The sequence below is a fragment of the Mugil cephalus genome, chromosome 21, assembly GCF_022458985.1.
Source record: "Mugil cephalus isolate CIBA_MC_2020 chromosome 21, CIBA_Mcephalus_1.1, whole genome shotgun sequence".
NCBI classification, from domain to species: Eukaryota; Metazoa; Chordata; class Actinopteri; order Mugiliformes; family Mugilidae; genus Mugil; species Mugil cephalus.
In genome coordinates this window covers 3,658,608-3,683,191 of record NC_061790.1, presented here as the reverse complement: position 1 = coordinate 3,683,191, position 24,584 = coordinate 3,658,608, and the positions used below count along the sequence as shown (strand labels likewise).

Genomic DNA, 24,584 nt, shown 5'->3' with positions numbered 1-24,584 from the left:
TCTCTAGTTCTGACCATAGCCTGTATAAAGGTGGAGCAGCTCCTCTAAAGTGAAGCCAAAGCAAGTAGAGCTCCCCCTGGTGTCTGCAGGCTGCAGTATAGGTCATAAGCTCCACCTCCTCCATGTTAGTGGACGGAATTTGGGCCGAACTAAAACACTAAAATACACGTCAGATACATTTTTTTTTTTAAAGGAAGGTTTCAGTTATTTTAGGTAGTTAATATAATGTTGATGCACGTTCAAGTGTAAGTTTCCATTTCAGTTTAACTTCAGGTGGCTAACTGAGGCTATAGAAACAGGATGTGACATAATAGTGAGTGAATCCTGAGGAAGTGTGGTCAGATGGTGACTTCCCGGGAAAATAGTGTCAGTTTAGCCAATACAGGGATGTGCTGACGTGTTGTCCATATTTATATACAGTCTATGCCCCCACAAGACCTATATTATTATGATAATAAAAAAAGAATCAAAGGGATAATGATACAAATTAAAAAAATTAAGAGACTTAGCGGATTATTTACTAGAAGTTGACACTGTTTTTCTATGTCATGTGTGATTCACAGCCACCACCAGCCAGGCATTCTTTGTCGCCAAACTGAGGGCCATCAACGTGACGAGGGTGCAGGTAGGGAGCGATCACAAGACATTTAAACATTTAAAAGGAGACTGGCCTAAAGTAACAGTTTACATGTTGTGCTGCAGCACATTCTGCATACGGCCAAGGAGATGATGTCGAGGGCAGGGATCTGCAACGCCACCATGGCCGCCAAGTGGAAGGAGTGTGGGCCCTGTGTGCTGGACCCATGTGTTATGGTCCTGACCCACAACTGCTCCTACGGATCCGACAGCGAGGTCAGAACACGGGCTTTGACCTTCTTAGTAGAAGTTGGTAACTGGTGTGTTCATGGTGAATTTCTGAGCCAGTGTTTTTTTCTTACAGCATCATGACACGAGCTCCAACTCCAGATTCCACCACTGGTTCTACTTCTTCAAGCATCTGGGCCAATATCACAAGTACTTTGACATGGAGAGCACCAGTGAAGAGGGTATGTGTGGAGTTGTTCTTCGCGGTCTGCGCACATTACTTTTGTTGTTGTTTTGCAGCCTGGTTAACTTTGTGGTCAGTAGTTCAGAAAGATTTAAGAGGGCAGCAACTGCAACCAGAAGACATCAACGCGTAAACCAGTCAGGCAATTAAAATAGATCAATTTGAAGGATATTTATGATGAGACACAAAGGCTTTTAAGTTTTATCTTTGAAATATCTATCCAACAATCCAATATTAATGCCTTTTAACGGATTAATTCGCTAATTTTCCACCACACAATAGATGAAAAGTTACCTCGTTACAAGATGTCATGTACAAACTGTGACCAGTTTAAGCCCCTCTTTACAGAAGAAGGGCTTAAAAAGAGGCTTGTAGTCTTCGCTGATACTCGTACACTGACTGACAATGCATCAGATTAGTTCGCCAGAGGTTTCCGATCTGGCCCACCACGGATGAATTTGTCCAAATATTACACAGAAGACGTTACCTGCGATGTTTCAATAAAATTGGCACCTATTCCTAATTTGTCCACGAGGGGTCGCACTGTTTTAGGAAAAGTTGCAGACGTAACTTAACTGAGACCCGCAACTCAACAGCAGGTGGCAGCACTGCGCCCAAATTCCACTTACATTTCTTTAGAGATTTCAGGTTGTTCGTGAAAGATTTTGTGAAAGGGAAGTTCTTTGAGTAATTCTTTCCCATTGCTGTTATTTGCTAGTTAGATATTGTGCTATCATGCTAACAGTATTATGCTAACCAGCCATGAACTAAAATGAGTATGACACCTCTTATTTAGACTTAATTGTGGCACACGGTCGTAGATATGGAGCCAATGTTAATAGAGTATAGATGACAGGTGTCGTCAGGTTTATAAAAAAACAAAACTAAAACATAACGTGTGTTTGGGTCCAGACAATTCTGGCTCCTTGGCCTCCAAGACCTGCCAAGCGATCCAACACAACGAAACCGCCTGCTTCGAGGTCCATGACAAGTGCATCAGGTGCCAAGAAGTCCAACTTGACGGTGAGAAAGATCTCCCTTTTTTTAATGAGCTGTCTGTTCTTTGGTGGTCAGGTCAAATCAAATCCTCCACCGGTCCATACGCATGAGTCTGTGGTAAAAGTTTAACCATTCATATTTCCGTTCACAGCCTGCATCGCACAGCCGCCACAGCACAACTCCACCGTGTAGCACTTTTTGGCATCTCCGTGAAGCTTCACCGGGCGCCACCGAGCCGACTCCTCGGCTCTCTGAGACGTCTCTGAGCTGCTGCAAGAAACCTGCTGCACGAGCTTAGGCCAGCACGTTTAAACCATATTTAAATGAAGGGCTCAGTATTTAATGATTACTATAGATTAGATGAGAAGATTGAGTCCATATATGCATGTATACGTAAGCTAGGCCCCTAGTTTGCTTAGCATAATTGTAGTGAAATAAGGTCAGGCCTGCAATATACTCAAATAATAAAGTAGATGTAAACCTATTCTGTCTCTGTGTCATCTGTTATTAATTTGGGTTTTATCCTATAATCGTCAAAACACATCTAAAATAAGAGTAAATGTGTTTGTTACGAATGTCACACGTCATGCACACATGATAAGTGATATGATAAGTATTAGTAAAAAAAAAAAGCGCCAGACATCATTCACTAGACATACAATCACTGATCTGCCACAACATTATGACCACTGACAGGAAAAGTAAACAACATTGACCATCTTGTGATCTTGTGACAATTCAACCTGGCATTCATTTATCTGGATGTTACTTAGACATGTAGCACCCACCTAGACCAGACCAGACCAGACACCCCCATCACATAATAATGACACTCCTCGATGGCAGCAGCCACCCCCAGCAGGATGCAGCCTGACACAGACACACAAACACTAAAACAGTTTAGGAGCAACTCAAGAAAAAAACATGAAAAACACTAAATTCATGAAATTCACTAGATCCCAAAATGATCAAGTATCTGTGCAGTAACTGGTTTAAGGGATTTATGCAGAAAAAATATTAATCCGTTAAGTTATTATAGCAGTTTTTGGACATGGCATCCAAATGAAGAGGACAATTTTGCCCAAAGGTTGACAAGCCAAACCATGTATCTATACATTTATTTATGAGCCCAAGGTTTTTGTGAATTATATTCCACATATAATGCAGACAGAAGTAACTGCACTGACAAACAGCCCCTTTAATAAAATTAAATTCCGTCTCCTTCGTCTAAAAAAAACAGCTCAACTTGTCTCGTTAGCCACAGTTTAGCTCAACTTCTCGAATCGTGCGTTTGCGTAAACAGAGCGGCGAGTAAAACGGAGCAGTGTTTAAAATATTGTGCCGTTTTTTATTTTTGTGTAAAAATCACACAGCTGCTAGTTGACTCTGCAGAGATACAGTACATCCATGCAGTTAAACATCTAGGATCCCACAGCCAAGAAAGAAGGAATTAAATAGAATATTCTTTCGCCGTTAGTCAGCAAATTAATGCAAATTTACACATGAGTCCAAAAAGTGTGTATCATATACAATATACAACTACAGATCCGGGAGCAAATAACATTCAAAATCCCATTAAAAAGGCTTCGTCCCGCCGCTTGATTGCTTCTGCCTGCCTGGAGCATGAGGAGGGGAGCTTGTTGTGCGAGCAAACATGAACCAATCCCACTTCAAGGTGTTTAATAGGGTTTTAAATGGTATTAGTTCCAGGTCTGGAAACAATATAACACTCGCACACACTCAACACACGCACACACACACACACACACACACACAAGTACATCATCACCCTCAACAGCAGGGGGAAAAAAAAAAAAAAAAAAAAAAGAAGGCGAGCCTTGATACGACAAGGATAGAGAGGTCAGACAGCCACCGTGGAAACCTGAACGCCAGTTTGGGGGGAGAGATGTGGGTGGGTGAGGGGGGGAGTAAGGCTTCAGAAGAAGACTGATGCTTCACCAACACAGAGGAACAAACAAACAACGAAAAAAAATCGTCTCAGGACACCGACACACACACACACACACAAACAAAAAAACTACAGTTTCCAGGTTGTACTGAAGAAATAAAACTCAAGTGGTTCATCATTTTTTTTCTTCTTAAAGCATCTTTTTGTTTTTTTGTTTTTTTAAATACAGACGAGAACAAACATGCAGGTTAAAAAAAAAGTAAAGAAATAGAAATGAGAAGAAGGGGAAGACGGGAAGGAGGGAGGGAGGGAAGGAGGGGGGGTTCAGTTCAAAGTGCAGTCGGGTCATTCAGGTCTCCCGTTTCCTGTTGACTGGTCTCCTGTTGAGCTTCATCTAAACCCAAAGCAGGGAGGGAGGGACGGGGGAGGGAGGGAGGGACGAAGGGGAGGGGAGAGGTTCACATGTTGCACATTTCAGGTGAAACTGCTCTGGTTAAAATAAAAAAAAACACTGGAGTTTGCTTCCCTCTGGAGCAGGGAGCAGGGGGAGGCGGTAACCGCTCATCAGTACCAAAAACAAACAAAAAGAAGAAAAAAAAAAAGCCAGAAATGAGTCACACACATACAGTAGATGTTGTTCTGGAAGATCTACGATACAGAAACCAGAGGATACTGCTCACACAGTTGCTACTATCAGAGTACGAACAGCTAAGTAGAGTTGGTCTGTGAAGATGCGTCGCCCCATACTTGCATAGTGCCGACAGCCCGACTGGAACATCACTTATTTTATTTTATTTTTTATTTTTTTGAGTCGACTCGTGTTATACACAGTCAGGTTTGGATCTGTGCGAGTGTGTGTGTTTGCTGAGGAGAAATCTCCCTTCTCAGCAATTCTTCATTAACGCCATTAACGTGCAGTCGAGCAGCTGGAAAATCTTCAAACCCGAAAGGTTAGGAAAAAAAAATAAATCTGAAATGTCAAACCACGGCTACGTTTGAAACGGAACGGCAAACAAAAACACCTGTCGGCAGAAGGGGAAACAAAATAAAGAGTTTTTCTTCTTCTTTAAACGACGCAGCCCGAGCAGAGGTGAAAGAGGAGCGGAGTGACCGTTCAGTCATTTGGCATCAAGTTAAAACCGCTCGTTCAGTCGTCAGACCCTCAAACGCCGTGTGAGGGCAACAACAGCATTTTCATTAACTCCATCCGTTTATGTGTGTAGCCAGGAGGGGGCGCTAATCAGAGGGAGGTGGGCTGAATTCATATCACAAGAAGAGTTCCCACAAAAAAAAAAAAAAAAAAAAAAAAAAGCCTTCACCATGATGATTTAGCCGTCAAAGGCTTCACACAAACACACACACACACACACATAAGATAAAGTCCTGTCTGGAAGTAGGCTAGTGTGTTTGACTAAGAGGTTGCCTACACCAAACTCCCTTTAAAAAAAGGCGCATTTAACAATCCTTGCTTCCTGGCTGATGTAGATCAGTGTCGTGTTGTTTTTTTTTCTGTTTTAAAAAGCATTTATATGTGCTGCTGCATGTTTCTGCTTCTATTTTTTTTTTTTGTAGCTGTTAACTTTATACACTGGTTTCAGAAGTGTACAAAGAAGCATATAAGCGTAAAACCAGAAAAACTTCCCGTTTCCTGTCTTTCTGCTATGCTAAGCTAAGCGGATAATTCATGGATCTTCTCGCCACCCTCAGCGCCTTTTCCCCCAAAACAGTTTAACCGTTTCTTTAAAGTTACCTTACTTCTAACTGGAGTTTGGTGCGGACGATTCAAACGTACGTGAGCTAGCCTCCGAGTGAGTCGCTAAACAGGAACACAAATACAAAAAAAAACGGTCACGCGTACACGACAAATACACTCTGCGTTTCTTCTTCAGTCATTCAGAGAGTGAAGTGATCAGACAGCAGCGGCTTTTCGTCTTCAGACCGGACTCAGTTCACTGTCGTCCTCACCTTCACCTCTCTTTAGAAAAACTTGAAAAGTGCCAGTTTGTAAAACCCCCGTCCTGCCGCCACCACCTCCTCCACCACCACCTCCTCCTCCTCCTCCTCCTGTTGGTCAGACAGTGCTCTTCGGGTTCGTTCCGGTCCATTGATTAATCAGTGTGTGATTCGACGTCGACAGTTTTAACGGATTTAGGTGGGCCCCACCCGGGAAAGCTGGGATGATGGAAGGAAAACGGAAAGGGAGATGATGGGAGGGAGGGAGGGGGGGAGTGAGGGAAGGGGGGGGGTCACACCGAGGGTCACAGCCTTGATTCGGATGAACTGCAGCTGAGTTTTCTTCCACATGTTAAGGTTAAAGATGAGAGAAAGGTCTAAGCTGCTCGAGCTGGACTTCCAGAGATATCCTCTCCTCGAGCAAGTCCTAGAGAACGACATGAGCACAGCAACGGTTATGAGAGGAGGCATCTTCTATTAATTAATAAAAAAAAAAGATATTCATACCTTCAGCTGCTGCTGTAGTTCACTGTTAAGTCTCGCCAAAACTGTATTAGTCTCCTTGTTTCTTCTGATTGAAGCTTGAATCGCCTTCTTGTCCTTTCCGACTGACCTGAAACCACAGAAACACGGTTTTTATTTAAACTGCTGAGACACGTAGCTACTATAACGGCCACGACGCCCTGAAACACGCGCGTGTCTGACCTGGGGATGGAGGGCTGGGTGGCCAGGACGGCAGCTATGACGTTTGACTTCTGGGGACCGTGCTGCTCGTCCTCCGGTCGCAGCTCGTCCTCCGACTTCAACCTCCGACGTACGGGCTTCGGTGGAGGAGCCAGGGGGCCGGACGAACCCTTAGTCTGGACAAAACCAAACAAAAAAACAGATCAAGACTGTTTGCAAAGAAGCGGCTTACAGCTCATTTTGTGCAGTTTCTGGATTGTTGTGTCAAACGTTGAGTTTTTGTGTTAAAGACGTACAGAGTTTACTGTAGCCGAGACTCTGTCGTCTGCTTGGCCGTCACTCTTGACCGATCTTAAAGGGCCGGCGCCCTCAGACGGCTTGTCCACCTGCAGACATTAAAATACATAAATAAAATTTATATTTGACCATTGTTATAAAATCACAGAATCAAACAACACGTTTGAATGTTGGTGACAAAAAACCTTCTGTAAGACGGAAATTTTGTGCTTGTGTTTTTGTTATTTTAAAGAAAATAGGGATCAGTTACAATTAAATGGATTTAAACTTAAAAATGAGAAATCTGCGTTATCTTAATATGTTTGTTTAATGATAAAAAGCAAAGGTCAACAGTCAAATCCCCCACAAAAATATTACAGGATTCAATTCATGTGATCTGGAGTCATGAAAATGCTAAGAATTCACAAGGTAACTTACAAACTTTAGGTAGCCTAGACATTTACACTGATCAGGCATAACATTATGACCACCTTCCTAACATCGTGCAGGTTTCCCTTGTGCCAAAACAGTTGTGACTCATCAGAAAATGGACATGATCCTTTTTAGGGGATGTGGATCATGTCATAGAGGTCAACACCTTGTACTGTTCTTTTTTTTTTTTGAGTGTTTTTGTGTGTGTCTGTGTCAGGCTGCATCCTGCTGCCAATAAGGAGCATCATTGCTATGGGGTGGGGGCGTCTGGACTGGTCTAGGTGCTACCTGTCTAAGTGGTTTTAATGTTGCGGCTGACCAGTGTGCATTTACTTTATATAAGCTGGATAAACTACCTGTCCCGGCTCGCTGTGCTTGTCGACCTCTGGGAGGCTGGACGGCTGCTCAGAGGCGGCGAAGGCCTGGAACTGACTGAAGTCTGCGAAGTTGGGCTGCTGAGGAATCTGCTGTGGGGAGGTGGTGGTGAGCACGGCACCGCCTCCCGGTACACCCTCAGCCTCTACACGATGCCCGGTGTGTGGTACTGATGTCTACAGACGGAGAGAGAAAAACAAAAAAAAAGTGGTGAAAATCACAATTGACACGAGTAAAGGATGAAACCTTGATTGTTTTTCTTCTCACCTGTGTTGGTAGAGGTCTGGGAGGCACGGCAGGAGGGTACGCTATTGCAGAAGATTGCGGCTGTCCTGGGGCAGACGTGGCGGCGAAGGTGCGATTCATGTCCAGGGACGAGGAGCGAGAGTGGGAGGGGTGGGGTCGGGGTGGAGGGGGAGGCGGGGCCACCACCTTCAGAGCCTCCGGAGACGTACCCGACTGGGACCTGGACACAGGACGATGGGGGCGTGTGATTCCTCAGAGAGAATCAAAGTCTAACAAACATGTACATGTTCAACAAACATAAGAAAACAACGTGAAATTAATTAAGTAAGAGACACTGACCTTTGCCTGGTGATTGGTTCCTGGTCTGAGGTGAAGGAGTCTGAACTGCTGTAACCATCACCTTCATGGAAAAGAACAGGACATAAACACTGAATCAACCTTCTATACAATAAACATAATAATCTGGAGATCATGAAGTAATTGAGGACACAGGAAATTAAATATTTAAGTTAGTTCCTACCTACCGGAGTAATGAAAACAACTTATCTTAATAGCTTATAGGATAAAGCTTCATAATAAAAGAGTAGGAAATAAGGAATCTCCAGCTAAACTGTCCAGGAAGTGCTAATAAAGAACTACTCCGTTTGGATCAAAAAGCTGCACTTGAACACAACACAAAGATGAACAGGGAAATGGAAAATATGTTGTGCTCCTGAGGAAAAAGGAAACAGCTCTTCACACCAGCAGGTGGCAGCAGTCTGCACTTGTCATTCAAAAGGGGAAAGAGATGCTACTATTAGCAGGGAGGCTATGAAGGCAGGAAGAGCTGGCGCCTCCTGAATCACGCTCGCTTTATTGATTCTGGATGATCCAGTGGCTGTTGTGAAAATATTTATGTCTCGCACGCCCAGAAAAACAAATTCATCTCTAAACCGATAACTGAAAAGAAAACACGCAGCCAAAACTAGAGCCCCGCGCGACGACACAGATGGCTCGACGCCGCCATCGGAGGGTTGTGACACACCGACCAAACGTTTTCCAGTCTTCCCATACTCACCCACAGTGTTGGCGGCTACAAACTTCATGGAGGCGGGTAATTTGGCTTCTTCAGACAGTTCTGGGGGTTTAGCCAGCAGAGGACTGGTCGGGTGGTTGTGGTCTAAAAGGTTTGAGAAATGGCAGAGGAGGTGTTGAGTCTACAGCGATAAATAAACTGAAAATGAACCGTTAGTCGTATCACGGCGTTAGTTTTGATATAAAGTTCATCTTGAACATAAAGGAATAAAACAAACATATCAAAGTAACATAAAATGTTTTTTCTTTGAGCATAATGGTCACATTGCTTTAATAGGAGCAGCAGAAACTGCACTGTGTGATTGTGTTTAATGCCACATCACATTGTGTTTACTAAAAACTAATGTGGAGCCTTTAGGTTGTTGTTACATTTCCCTGTAAACTCAGTACTGAGCATGCACCATCACATCTGGGCGGCTCAAATTATATTTGAACACATTTAACTATGTGTCGCTGCGGCTTCTGAAATCAAATTCAGGTGACTCTGATTTCCTTCCACAGACACAGACACCAACATTCAATCAGGATTCAGCGTCTCACCGCTGCCAGTCCTCTTCAGCTCCATCTCCTGCATGTGGATCTTACTGGGCGTCATCCGGATGGGAACCGGGTGCACGATGGCCGTGTCCTGGAGGACAGGAAGTCAGACAGTCAAAACCGGGCGAGACGACGGACAAGTGCGACAGGAGGAGGAAAGATCTGTACTCTCACACAAAGTCAGCGTTTAGAATTTCCTCGCAGTGTTTAGCTTTCACGTCTCAACGACGAGCAACTTTAAGAGCATGAATAAATACAGACAAATTGTTTTCTTCTTTAGGTAGGGCGCAGGGCTCTGGGGACACCGGTATCTCTGGTTTGTTGAATGTCTGAGTCACTCGCGCTCAGGAGAAGATTAAACCGACAAACTGTCACACAAGCACCTGTTTAAAATTAAGATTCAGTTTTTTTAGGGCCTGAAAATACACTTTTTTTTTTTAATAAAACCTGTTTCGTAATACAAGCATAAATATAACATTTGCAAAAAAAAAAAGTGCTCCTCAGTTACAAAGGAAAATATGTCTAATACTTCTGAGCACATAGAAATCAATGTCTGGGTATTAAACTTTTATTAGAGCCAAACTACAAATGCTTTTGTGGACATTAAATTATGAATAAGGGGAAACATTCTGATTTGTGCAAGTATTTATCAGCAATGAATATTTTAATCTTTTAGAGAAGTAGATGGTTTTGAAACCACATTTTCTCAACTATTTAAGGGTTAAATATTTCATCTTCATCATTATTTCTGACATTGCACGTAAAAGCAATTATAATTTTTGCAGTAAAGCTAAAGTAAATGTGCAAAACTGCCCCAGAGCCAATTACTGCTGTAAGGAAAATAAATTCTGCTCAAAAGGACAAAATAAAAACTACAGAAAGCACTTAAAAACTGTACAGAGCTGAACACATGAGAGGACATTTTTATCTTTCACATTCTGCAGATGCACTACTGATTGGTGGGTGGCACCGGAGAGAGAGAAAATGTGACGTCCAATGGAAGCTCAGCCAGCCAAATCACAACACACCACTGGCCACTGTTGATGCAGTGAATTGCACTTTGAAAGAACATCATGCACAGACAGAGTGACATAGAGAGAGATTATAAAACAGAGAGAGAGAGAGATAGAAAAGAAAGAGGGAGAGGAGGATGAGGAGGAGGAGGAGGAGAGATCCAGAGAGGGTTAATGTCTGTCCATTAATGGTGAAACCATGCGTACTAAGTGATTGACTTACAGGGTCAGCTGGTGCAATGTTAGAGTCAAATTGGGTCAGAGTTTGTGAGCTGGAGGAGCGCTCGCTAAACGTCTCCCACTGCTGCAGGAGACAGACAGACAGTGAGAAAAAACATGTCAGTCAGCCAGTGCAGTGACATCACACATTTACATCATCAGCCCGAGCCTCGGTTCGAGGTGCGACATCATCAGCCGTCGCCGGGGGCGACGCGGCGACGTGGCGACATCCTCGGCCGGGGCCTTTTTTTAAAAAAACCCAACAGACCTCGTCGACTTTCATACATACAGGATCGCAAGGCTAGCGTCACAAGAAGTGAGAGGAGAGGAGCTGGATTATCAGTAATTATGTTGGATGATGGAGAGGATGGAGTGGCCATCGAATCATGACGGATGGATAGAGAGGAGAGGGACTTCACCTAATCAGCCCGGAGCGATTAATTAAAGATGAATCAAATGCAAACGCAGCGAAAAGCGAACAAGCGCAGAGCTCCTAGAGGATGTGTGGGAAAACGCGTTTGTGCGTTTGTGGTGTGTTGTGTGCGCGCCGGAACCTCGTTGCTCTGGTTCATCTCGGGCCAGGCCTGGTTCAGGGAGGGCATGGAGGGAGACTTGCTGGGAGTCACCTCCACCGGCGACCCCGAGTACCCGACGTCGGCGGTCGCCTCCGGGACTTCTGGACGAGGAAGATATGAAGACACGGGTTAAATTTGCAATGCATCTACAGCAGATCAACAAACCAACAGGAGTGAGAGGACAAAACTGACGCAGCTAAAAATAGAGTCAGATAGAGCCCATCCTGTGCTATACTTAGATTAGAAGCAGGATAAGAGCAATGAAGTCAGGATGATGCAGCCAATTCAGTGTCTAAATATGTCTTTCTTTTAAAATTAGCCCCCTCCAGAGGTTGATTAGTTTAGCTTAGCACAAAGACCCCAAAGAGAACTCAACTTGTTAAAGGAGTAAAAAAAAAAAGAAAAAATGAAAGTGTAAAATCATGTGGTTTTACATAAAGTTATGATCTCTTTCTTAGGTCGGTATATTTCCTAATATTTCACTTTGTTCTCTGGAGGATTGTGGGGGGGTTCTAACCCAGCTGTCAGTGGACGAGACTCTGGACCCGTTCACACTCACACCCACGGCCAATTTAGAATCACCAATGAACCTAACGAGCTCGTCTTTGGACGGTGGGAGGAAGTCGGAGTAACTGGTGCATGTACTTAGGTGCAGAAACAGTTACCAGTATTTATAGTTAAAGGTTGTTAACTGAGGAAGAATTACTAGAGGTTATCTCCACCCATCTGCAAGTTCTACGGTGTGAATGAATTTCAGTTTCCTCTTGAATATTAAGGTAATTTACTTCCACAGGACTGATATAACCTGGAGACTGCTGCTGATTTATAATTATCATGGAGTTCGTCCTTGTTATTAATCCCATACAAGTTACAGAGCAAACCTCTCCAAACACAGAGGTCCTGGGATTAATACTAGTCTTGTGCAAACAGGCCTGTATGTAAGTTAGTTAAGAAGCACATCCGATGTATTAGACTATATTTATTGATGCACAGTGGTAAAGGTGGAGCTAGTTTGTGAATTTCCCATGTCGTACTAACCCTGTGCAAACAGTACAAAAACCCAGCCCAGATCAAATGCTACAACCTTGTGACCTCACGGGCTTTAACGAGGTCTGAGGTGATAAATGTGTGGAAGAGGAAGAGAGAGGGCGAACCTGCTGAATCGTCCAGGTCGATCAGCTTTGGCATCAGGCTCTCGGGCAGCTTCTCGGGGAGGTCGTAGCCGTTCTTCCTGGCCACGACCAGGTGGAAGGCGGCGCAGAACTCGTCCAGGGTCAGCGCTCCGTCTTTATCGAAGTCTGACAGCTCCCTGCAAACACACATCACACACACACACACATCTGAGTGTAGCTCCAGCAGAGATCGTTATTTATACCGTTACAGCCGCCGTTCGGGTTGATCCTCGGTCTAATTCCACTCAAATTAGAGACGCTACCTGCGATGAGTCCTGCCCAAATAAGCAAGTTGCGACAAATAAAACTGCTCACTTCAGTGCACATAACAGGAACTGACAACATTATGTTCCCCTTCAAAATAGCAGCAGCCTGGTAGATTAAACATAGAGACGGCGACAAAAGGTTTTATAGTAGGTGTGTGAAAACTATAAAGCTTCTAAACTGCATTATAAGAAAACGCAGATTTTCTCCATTTCATACCACACGACACCTTATGTGTATAAACTGTATATAGAAAAAAAGACCAAGTCCACTCAAGGGGGGGCAGCGATGACTCACCAAATATGTGACAACTCTAAAATTGGTAGCTTAGATTTGGTGAAGAACTCTTTTGCTGCTGAACCTGGAAACGCACAAAGAAACAGAAGTGAGATCTGAGATCCTCGTTTGCCACGAGCTTCGTTTTGTCTGCGTCTTCCTACCGGGTATGAAGCCTGTGAGGTCGGGCTGGATGGTTTTAAACTGGTTGATGTAATACTGTCTCTGCTCGTCCGTGATCTTCCAGGGGTCGTCGTAGCCGCTGGACTGCCGCTGGAGCTCGTTGGTCATGGCGGCCGAGGCCACCGTTCGTATCGTCGTGCTGTCCTGCAGGACGCCGGACGCCAAAAGAGGTGTTTTATTAGCTGCTCTGTCACTAAATAAAGTGAGTTCCCTTTTTGTGTATGCGTCTCTCTGGTGACAGTTCGGACTGTAAAGCAATAACAATAAAAAAAGTGGCATCGACTCGTTGTTTGCTCATAATAATCTAAGAAGCAGGCAAGATGACGAGCTAAAATTAGGAGCTGGGTACAGCAGCCCTTTTTTTGCCCGAGCAATGTCACACAAGCTTCTCGAGTTTCAGTGGAGCAGCGCCGGCAGATAACGTGTTGATTTTAAAACGCCGCCTGACGTCCGAGACGCGACTGTGGTCGATGTGATATCTCACGTTCAATGTTTGCAGAGTCTGACGGCGTCTTCTGACGTGACGAAAACGGGCCGACGGGGTTCGGCACCGGGATTGGACGAGGCCTGGTGGAATGTCGCGAGCGATCGCTCCTGAAACTGGCTAATCTGCCCTGATCAGCCATAACATTATAACCACCTGCCAGATATTGCGCTGTTCTCGCTTTTCCTTGACCCGTAGAGGCTGGTACTCCACTAGACCTTAGCAGCAGTTTGGCCTCCATGGATCAGACGTGTTTGTGTTGCACATCCCACAGAAGCTTGACTGCATCAAGATCTGAGGAATTCAAGAAATCAAGCCCTTGAACTTGTTGCTGTGTTCCTCAAACTGTCTCTGAATCATTTTAACTTTTTGGCGTTATCTTTCATAATGATATCATCAGGGAATAATGGTTTCCATAAAAGGACGTGCGTACACTAAGCCTTGGCTGCCCACAAATCTGTTGGCGGTTTCACCATTTGCTGTGTTTCCATTTCCCCTAGAAATGCAGAAAACCTAAATATCGCTATAAAAAACTGGTAATGGAAGTGGCAACAGTTTGAAAAATCTCACATGTATCTCTAAAATATTGTTGTGCTCTCATGAGGTGGTTTTTTTGAGATGTATCGATAAAAAATTGCAATGGAAGCACATTTTCCCCCGTCACCACAGGAGACGCTGGGGGTCATGTGACCGGTTAATTTGAAGTCCACTTCCTCAAAGTTAAGTCTCACGTGATGAGAATTTGATAATTATTATGGGATATCACGAAGCAAGACTTTACGAGAGTTACAGCTCATTGTCAAAAAACTTTTCAATGGAAACACATAGTGCAACTGTACTTTTTGTACTCTGAAATTTCAGAAATATCGCTTTTATTTCGTGAAAAACTCACTCAAATCTTTCCTGCTTACAACCCAGAGTGGTGATAATGTTATGGCTGATAGGTGTATATTCCTATCATGTTAGATTATATTACACAGTCTAGGTCTGTATTCTGAGGATGTGGAAATGTGCCTGCCGTCCCACACTTTAAAATAAGTCTGACACTAAAACTTGTTTTCTGAGTTTTAGTGAGTTGGCTGAGCTCGAGGCAGGAGGGCGGCGCTGCTCTACCTGGACTGACGAGGGGTGCGTTGCTGGGAGCGTGCTGGATGGAGGCGTGTCTGCTGTGAAACTGACCCAGCTTTCTTGACCTGGAGGGGGGGGCGAGTGGGACGGCCACATGCCGTCACCGGTCACTGGCCCTGGATGGGGGGGGAAAGCATGTTTTAACACATCATTTCACATATAATTGTAAAATAAATCACATTTTGTGCTGAATTCATGTGTTATAATGTGTAACTGCAGCGTTTCTCAGCCAACATTGTTCACAGTATGTTGGCTGCAACACCAGGAAGTAACACAAACACAATTAAAAACTCTTTGCCACAGCTAGAGTCACACATGTGCTACCTTTTGATGTTATAGATGCTGTTGCAAACATCATCTCTAGTCCTTTAAGTTTGAACCAGTTTGCTACAGGTTTAATTTGTCTTCTCCCATAAAAATATGTCCTTACCATTTAACTCAGATTATTATTGTTTAATCTGCTCGTCATTTTCTCTATTAATACCAATAAAATCCTCATCTTTTTTTCTTAAAACTACTCAGTACTTGTTGCTTCGCAGGCTGTTGATCCACTAACTGTTGCATCCTCAGCAGTGTGAATGTGGCAACGCCACCCGACAGTGGATGTTACCTCCTTGCGGTTCTCTGAACTGCGTCCACACACCTCCAGCTGCAGCCACCACCGGCTGCCTCTCCGCGTTGCCTCCGCTGTGTTGCCGCTTGTGTTTCCTCCAGGAAGGAGGGGAGGTCGGGGGAGACTGGTGAGGGGAGACCACGGGGGACGTCGGTTCGGGCTGTGAACGCAGTCCAAAAGGTATAAATGCAGATTAAAAAAAAAATATAGGATTTAATAAGACGGATAACACTTAAATTGTTTAATTTTACTCAAAATAATAAACTTTTACTTTATTTTTACTTTATTTTAATACATTTTATCTGCATCGTAGTGGAGACAGAGAAAGGAGCATGTCAGAACAGATGCAAAATGTCATGAATCGGGCAAGAAAGGCATGAAAAGTGAGCAGCAGGAACTAATGTGAACTAATGGAGCGTGTGCAGTAACAGCACAGGAAGCCGTATTCCAGCAGCTTATCTCCAGTAGCTGCTGTTGCTACACAGAAATATAAACCGAACGAACAAAACACAGATAAAAAAGGCGCGTTTGTGCCGAACCAAGTCTATTCTCGGTCAACTCATAAACGCACCTTTTAAACAGATATAAGACTGTGAACACCTCCTAACCTGTGGTTCTATGCTGGGGGCCAGTGGCTGGATGACCTCGTGGACAGGAAGTGAAGTGGTTGAGGGGGGGCCTTTCTTGTTCTGGTGGCCCCTGCCAGGTGGTCGGGGTATTACTGCAGCACCAGGAGCTGGGTACAGACCCTGGCTGTCTGCGTCCTGATACAGAGCGGCGTGCCTCGCTTCGGCCTCGTTCTTCCCCACCACGAACCTGGGCAGCGGCAGGTCCTTCACTGGAAAGACACGAACGAAAAGCGATTGAGCGGGACGTGTTTCCCTACATTTCCCAGAATGCCTGGAGAATGGGAACAGGTTTGTTATCATCAGCTGATGTTGTTTTTTTTTTCTACGTCTTGTAAAGAGAGTGACAGCTGCATAATGGGAACCAACAGTGTGAGTACTCCTTTCAGGCAGAGCTGCTTCCTCAAAATGAAACACACACTGAACATTATTGGCGCAGCAAAAGCTGCGTTTGTCTCCTTTGCAGCGGATTTGAATGATGATGAAATTTAACTGCTCCAGTTTGAACAATAAGTGCGAAACAGTCTTTGCACACACACACAAAAAAAAAGCAGAACAAAACAAAAGCAAGACAGAGATTAGTAAACCAGACATGTGTTTAAGGATGACACATGTAATGTCAAGCAAGAAAAACAAACAACACAGATGCAAATACCTAAAAAGCACCACTGAAGAAGAAGAAAATAAGGTCTTGTAGCCACTATAAGATAAATAGTCGAGTGGAACATTTTTTTGAGATGGTGCGTGCATGTTTTACAACTATTTGCATGTGTGCCCTGTAAATTTAGATTTTCCTTTCATAATGTACGTTGTAAACCACGTCCACCAGTGCAGTCTGGGCCTGTATATGTGAGAAAGGCCGGGTCAGGGGGCGAACAGTCAGCAGCGAGGGTCAGGTCATCTACATTTGATGTGTCTCGCTGTCAGCTCCACTTAGGTCACAGGCTCGGTCAGAGAGCCAGGCACAGCGATAAAGATCCTGTACGTCAGCAATAAACTGACGAGTCAGAAGAAGCCACTGTGGCAAAAAAAAAAAAAAGAAAGAAAGAAAGAAAGAAAGAAAACAGTAGTTCCAACAGCTCAAGGAGTTTACGCGATACTTCAAAAACACAGGCACCATGAACTGTGTCTTCTGTTATCAGTGTCGCCTAAAACACCAATTTGCACAACTTTACCAGAAACACAAGCATCTGAAAGTGTAAAATATCCAGAGACAGATACGTTTACAAAACAGCACACTCTCACTTTTGTGAGTTTAGTTTACGCATTTTCAATCTCTGGTCTTAAGTAAATGAATTGGTGAGGATACTTAACACTTACACTGATAAGGCATAACATTATGACCACCCTCCTAATATTGTGTAGGTCTTTCTTCTGCCTCCAAAACAGTTGTGACTCATCAGAGAACAATTAAAAGATCAATTAATCTGTACATTTAAGTAGACAATTTGCATTTACTTGCCAGTTCGTTACGTGCACTAGTGAAAACAAATGCATTCTAATTAAGAGCACCGCTGTTAAACAGCTATCTGACGCCATCTCAAAACGAACTGAACATAAAAACAGTGATGAGGCGAAAATTTTGTGCAGATTGTTGTGTACCTTATGATTTGGCGAGAAAGTGCATGGCCAATAAATGTGCAATAAGCTAATACCGGCTGAGGTGTGATGGGTGTTACACACAGATTTCAGTAATTTTTTTGAAGTAAACTTTCAAGAAATAGTTGTATGATTAATTAACGGTGAAAATATTCATCAAATATCATCTATAAACCACACGATTATACCATTTACATTTGATCATCCGGATTAAAACGGCAAAACTCTTTTAATGAGCACAAAGCCACCGTTTGTGCTGATACTTTGACAAAGACATAAACTTAACAGCCCATCATGTGGCACAACTGTGAGGAAGTGGCCCCTGTGCTTCCTTATAGTTTTATCTAATTATGAAATCATTTCAGCATGTTGCAATATCTCAGGCCGACAGAGTAACCTTGAGCAGCAGCACCATGAAGTTGCATTTTTTTTTCCGGTGAAACCCTCCAGGCCTTTCGACTACGAGCTCTGTTTAATTAAGATAAACAGAAAACTAGTCGAAACTAGCTGACGATGTTCTAATTATGCAGTAACACAAATATTAGGCTATCGACGGAAACAGGATGGCTAATGTGTTTTACCCCACGCGAACACAATGAGCAGCGCGGGGGTCATCTCGATGTGATGACGGATTAAAATGGGCTATCGGCCATTTCTTTCGTCATTTCATTTAATGTGTCGACTGGAGGCATTTGAGGGCATCTGCAATGTTTAATCAGGAGCCTTATTCAAATAACTGATTTCTGTATCTTATTTCGTACGTACAGAGGCCTGTCCTCTCCTAGGTTTAGTAACAGGACACTATTATTCATAACAAGTCTAGAAAATAAAACATATACCTGCTAGATATTCCATATACTAACTAAACATTTGTTTATTCAAGTCCCAGTGAGAGAGGACAACGGACAGTCGGCCCCTTTGCTTCTTCGTCCCAGAACCTCAAATTTCATTAAGGTTTCACTTCCAAAATAAAAGACGTAAACCACACGGACGAAGGAAAAAAAAAGAAACAACTCGATCCGTCTGAAGGTTAAAGTTACACAAATAAAAGCCCGGTAGCTCTCGTCAGAGAACTTAAAAGACATTGAGGGCGGCTGATATGATGGTGTTATATGGGGATCTGTGCCAAAAAAGATCAGGGAAACATTCACGTGATTCCTAGTATTCAGCTGGTAATAACTGATCTGGAAGATATCTCAGACTCGGCGAGGTGTCGTAAACCTTCGAATACCCATTCAATAAAACCGCGTAAACGCTTCATCGGATTGTTTTATCATTGGTTGGCGTGAATTCACTCTTTCGTGGATGTTTGCCTCATGTGACATAAAGGTGATGATCCGGTGGTGAGAGGAGTTTCCGGTAGAGACAGAAACGCGAGTTGTTTAAAGAAGGGTTTGAGAAGAGAAACAGTGGTAACACCGACATGTAAAGGTCATTTTCTTCTATTAAATAAATTCAATGAAGTTAGGAAAAACTATTTCTTGGAAGTAAAATCATGTCAGAAAAGTGGTATTGTGATTGATACACAAACAACAATCAGCTACAACATTAAAACCACTGACAGGAGAAGTAAATAACATTGACCATCATGTGACAAGTCAATGTTGTGCTGGGAAACTTTTGGACCTGGCGTTCATTCATGTGGATGCTACTTAGACATGTAGCACCCACCTAGAGCAGCCCAGACACCCCCACCCCATAGCAATGACACTCCTTTATGGCAGCAACCTGACACAGACGCACACAGAAAAACTCAAAAAGTATCCATGATCTACAGAGACCCCTCCCTTCAGCCCATAGGACGCAAAGGCACTGACTAACAACACCACAGGACACCCTGAGATTCCCCGTGTCGTAACCTACACAATATTAGGAAGCTGGTCATAATATTACGCCTGATCGGCAGACATGTATGTTGTCCTTGTAGCGATGTAGCGAGGGATGATAACGACTAATGGATTCAGGTTTGAACTCACCCGAGTTGAGGCTCTCCACCCTGAGAGGCAGACCGGACTGGGCGATGGCGATAAGCTTCAGAGCGATGTAGAACTGGCTCCGTCCGAAGTGACCCAACCGAGTGGCCCCGCACAGCTCTGTGATCTGAACCCGCACAGAAGACGACAGGAAGGGAAACAGTTGGTAACATTGTATTCATGCAAAAAAAAAAAAAAAAAAAAACGGGACATTAACCGCGGTTAATGTCACCGCTCTCCCTTTGACGGCTCAACACCGTAAACAAAGACATATTGTGTTTGCTTAAAGTCACAAACACGGTGCACAAGCGACGCTGCGTTCGCGCTGGCAGATGTTCGCCAGTAATAAGCCTGATTATCACATATTTGGCTGCGCTTGACGTCACGTGGGGAGGGCTTTGTGCGAGAAACGGTCGACTGCGCGGGACAAGGGGATCTACGAAATGTTTGTGCACACGGGAGACAGCGTGGTAACTAGCAACCTGTGGATGATTAATGCTGGAGGACTTCACAACACGAGGATAACTCCTCAAGTGTGAGCCCTTCAGCGCGCCACAGCTGACTGATCCCTCCCTCGCTGACAAAGGACTTAATCTGTGGACACAAAGCGCCAGTCAGTGTTTTTTTGTTTCTCCTCCTCGGCCTGCTACAACACAACACTGTGGCGCCGCATGTGTCTCTCCCGGCCAACGCTTTTTTTTTTTAAACAACGCTGCCTAATTCCTCCACCACCACCACCACCACCACCACGCAGCTCCCCGTCTCTTTGTTGACCTTGAAGAGGATGCTGACTCACAAACTGCACAAAAAAAAAAAAAATATAAAACATTGGCCTGCTCACAGAGAGACCTGAGAGTCACAAGGATGACTGCAGTTTAACTGGACACTCATGACTCTCGCAATATACCGGGATTATTTAAAAAAATGCATATTAACACATATTTACAAATCCTGAAACTCCTTCATTTAACTTTCATAAATAGAAAAGCAGACAGCGCGACGTGATCTCCGAGATGTCAGCTCAGCCCAGGAGGAAGGAGGCAGATGTTGGTGAAAGGAGGAGAAGGCAGGAAAGAGTGGGAGGTGATGTGAAGCAAAGAGCCTTAGAGAACATTATTTATAGAAAGTTATGTAGTTAAACAGCTCAACACAGGCTCATTAGAATACAGACTGCATGGCCAAATTAAAAAAAAAGATCACATGCTCTAATAATTGGTTGGACTGACTTTATCTTTGACTACGACACACATTCGCTGTGTCATTGTTTTGATGAGAAGCTTCGGCACAAGATTTACTTCCATCCAGTGATGCATTGATCATGTATTGATGATGGAAGAGTCTGACCACTGCACAAAGCCTTCTCCAATGGAGTCAATCAGGTCTGGAGTCAATCAGGTGGACGATCCACGCCTGAAAATGACGTCTCACGCTCCCTGAACCACTACAGTGCAAATTGAGCCCGATGAATCATGACACTGTCATCAAAAAATCCATTGATGGAATAACCTGGTCATCCAGTATATTCAGGTAGTCAGCTGACCTCATTCTTTGGGCATAACGTTGCTGAACCTGGACCTGAGAAACTGCAGCAACGCCAGATCACAGCACTGCCCACACAGGCTCGTACAGGAGACACTGGTCACTTCCCTGATGCTCCATCTCTCTGGAGTAAATCTGGACTCATCAAACCACGTGACCTTCTTCTTCCATTGCTCCTGAGTCCAATATTCATGCTCCCTAGCAAACTGAAGCTCTTTTTCCTGGTTAGCCTCACTGATTAGTGGTTTTCTTAAGGCTACACAGCTGCTCAGTCCCAATTGTACGTGTGAAAATGCTCGTACTTTCAGTATCAAACGTGTTTTTCTTACATTTGATTTCCCCAAAGTTTTAATCACGTTGAGCACAATCAGGGTTTTTTTCTGACCACATTTCTTCCTCACCATCCTTCCAGTTTTTAATAATGCAACGTTGGACAGTTGTTAACCCAGTCTTAGTAGTTCCTGCTTCAATCTCCTTAGATGTTTTCTCTGCTTGATGCATGGGAATAACACGACCCTTCTCAAACAGACTTCAACATCTTTTTCCACGACCACGGGGTGTGTCTTTCGACATGGTTGTTTAAGAGACGAGGAGCTACTCATTGCATCAGTTGGAGTTAAATAACTCGTCGCCGGCCGAAAAGATGCAGTTATTAAGCAATAGGAGGCTTGTGCCTATTTGCTCACTTAAATCCAGGCGGAGACTTTTTTTTGTTAGCCAGACAGTGTATCGAGTACAGACGCGCCATATCACTATTTTTCCCCTTAGATCCGATACCAAGTAACACCAAGTGTCTTGTGCATGTGAAAATCACGACTTTTACAATGAACATTTGTGAACTTACACCTCTGTATGAGAATTAAACAAGCAGCCAAATATCAGACTTCTCTTTAACCAGAGAAATTAAAGACTGGAAATCTCGGCAAGTCACATTAAAAAACAACAACAAAAAAAAGACTAAAAACAGTCTCTCTGACTTCAGACAGAGTGATCTTCAGGTTAGGGCTTGAACTTTGAGAACAAAGGTCATATTATACATTCTCTATTATTCTCCATTTACATGTTTTTGTTAAGAAACATCAGATCTACTTGTATATATGCCTGTGAGGGGGGGCACTGTGATGCATTGTCACTATACACCAGGATATCGCCCGTCTCTCTGAATTTAAGGACTTCCATCATAGAGGTCTGCCTCAGGTGTGGGGGGCATTTAGCTGCAACCCCCCCCCTCCATTAATATTTCTTATGAAAGCGGGTTTGGTATCGATATTTTGATGTGAAGATAGATTCTAAAAAACACACGTCTAGCTCGAAAGTATCGACATTTCTGGATCGATGCGCACATCCCTGGGTATCTACACACCAGATGTGTCAATTTCCCTTACATGATGAATATATCCAGGGTTTAGTGAAGTGTGTGGCTACTCCTCTCTTTAGTTAGAAGCTAATGTTATCCAGAAGGAGAAGAAGGAGAAGAAGAAGAAGGTGTGTCTCCTCCTCCACTGCGCAGCTCTGCTAACCAGGCTAAAAAAACCACGGGGCTAAAACCGGATGACAGCAAGTTCATAAATTATTCTCTTGACATCTCTACCTTTAGTTCTCAGGCTCACACCCCCAGCGTGTATTATTGTGATAAATAATAATGCTGACAGGCTGCTAAGGCCGGCTCACCTGCAGGACTACTTCGCTGGGGAGCTGGGCCGCCCGGAAGAGGTCAAGAACTCTCCCGTTTGAAGCCACTTTCTTCGTGTTGTCCGTGTCGCAGTACACGAACAGGTCCGAGTAGTACTTCTGCTCGAAATCACTCAGCGTTAGGCTTTCCATCGTGGTGCCAGTTAAAAACCCCGAAAACCAGACTAGTCGGCTTGTCGATTCGCCCCCTTTTGAGCCAGCGGCTGGGGCAGGATCCCAAAAAAAAAAAAAAAAAAAAAAATGGGCGAGACTTCAGGATCCCAACTTAGCTAGTGCCTTAAGCTAACGCGCTTGTGTCGGACTTGGTTGTCGTCCCCAATTGCTGGCCTCGGTGAAAGGAGGACCGGTCCGAGCTCTGAGGGGTTTCGCCCAGGTAATGGTTTTGCTTAACTTGTTGGTCCAGCCCGAGCCAAGCGGCCAACAGCTGGCTGGTTGGTGCAGCGGAGCTAACGGCTGCCTCCAATCAAAGTCAGCGGGCTAACTAGCGCTAACTGGCAAAGTGCTTCCCACCTCCTCGACCCGGACTTGTACCGCGTCAGCCTCACGTTACGGGCACTTCTTCGCCCCTTTATTCCGTGACAGGGCGGCGCTCCTGCGTTTCGCCAGACACGAATTCCTCTGCGGGGCCGTTAGAAGTAAAGTTTCAGGGTCTTTGGGTTCCTTCCTCTAGTGTAACCATGGCCGCCATTCCTGCCACCGACGCTAAGCTGGGCGGCGTAAACACGAGACTTCCGGGTTGACGTTTCAAAATAAAAGACAGTGCAGGTTTAATACATTTTATTTAAAGTTTGGTTTCTTCATGCAAAACAAAGATTTGGAATGTATGTGTAACAAAATAGTGAATTTTACATACATAAATGTAAAGTTGCTGCAAATTGTATTGCTTTTTAAAAAAACTTTTATTCTTTAAAGACATTGGAGGATATATTAAAACTAACCTTGTTGTCATATATTGAATAACTCCTGTCATTTATTTATTATTGATTTATTTGTTTTCTATTGTCTTTTCTTGTTGCTTGGAGTAGATTTGATTGTGTAGATTGTGTGATGTGGCTGATGCCTGTTTATTGAACAATCTTAAATAATAATAATAATAATAATAATAATGATAATAACAATAATAATAATAATTTAAAAATAAATCTGTGAAGGTTCTCAGACATCCAGGTCATTTATATAACTACTAAAACAAATTATCAATTGGCAAGGCAATCCCAGTATATACTTAAGTACAGGGAATGAGAAAAGAGTTTAAAAAAAAAAACAAATAAACTTGTTGAGTTTTGAGAAGATGTTTTGTGACTCATCTGAATAGTTTCTTCAGTTCTAAGGGACTGGTGGAAAGTTTAAAGTTTAAATTGGAAACTCTGGTGGTAAAACCCATCAGAAATTTAGTAAGAAAGTAACTTAACTTCTTGAGATGCACAATTTGGTTTAGTGTTATTATAGTGTCATTAACAAAAATGTCTTTTCTCATGACCCATATACTCATGTATCTGTCTTTAATGTTGGATAAAGGGGCTTTACAATTTAGAAAACATCAGCTACACTCAAATTTGCCAAATGAGTTCACACGATGCTAATTAAACTAAACCAAGCCAGGCAAATCTTCCTGTAATATGAGATCTAAGTGTTTGATTGAGGGAATACAAACTTCTAAATCAAAGTAAACATGATTTTACCATCTCTGGCAAT

At 43.6% G+C, this 24,584-nt stretch overlaps 1 protein-coding gene across 3 annotated transcripts; it reads right to left on the bottom strand.

Moving 5' to 3' along the window:
• Positions 1-3,369: 3,369 nt before the first annotated feature.
• reps1 (RALBP1 associated Eps domain containing 1) lies at positions 3,370-23,716 on the bottom strand. 3 transcript variants are annotated; one of them, XM_047574191.1, is made up of 19 exons: positions 22,869-23,716; positions 19,662-19,785; positions 16,069-16,298; positions 15,491-15,620; positions 14,833-14,963; positions 13,217-13,379; positions 13,074-13,137; positions 12,495-12,649; positions 11,320-11,441; positions 10,770-10,850; positions 9,537-9,624; positions 8,980-9,081; positions 8,262-8,322; positions 7,944-8,142; positions 7,658-7,852; positions 6,890-6,979; positions 6,615-6,769; positions 6,417-6,522; positions 3,370-6,336 (listed from the first exon to the last, which is right to left on the bottom strand). In XM_047574191.1, exons 1-19 carry the CDS (start codon positions 23,019-23,021, stop codon positions 6,268-6,270), a joined length of 2,418 nt encoding a protein of 805 aa, XP_047430147.1. In that variant the 5' UTR covers positions 23,022-23,716; the 3' UTR covers positions 3,370-6,267. The 3 variants fall into 3 exon arrangements, with proteins under 3 accessions (XP_047430147.1, XP_047430146.1, XP_047430148.1); XM_047574190.1 differs by having other exon boundaries at positions 15,458-15,620; positions 22,869-23,712; XM_047574192.1 differs by lacking the exon at positions 10,770-10,850 and having other exon boundaries at positions 15,458-15,620; positions 22,869-23,712.
• Positions 23,717-24,584: the final 868 nt, after the last annotated feature.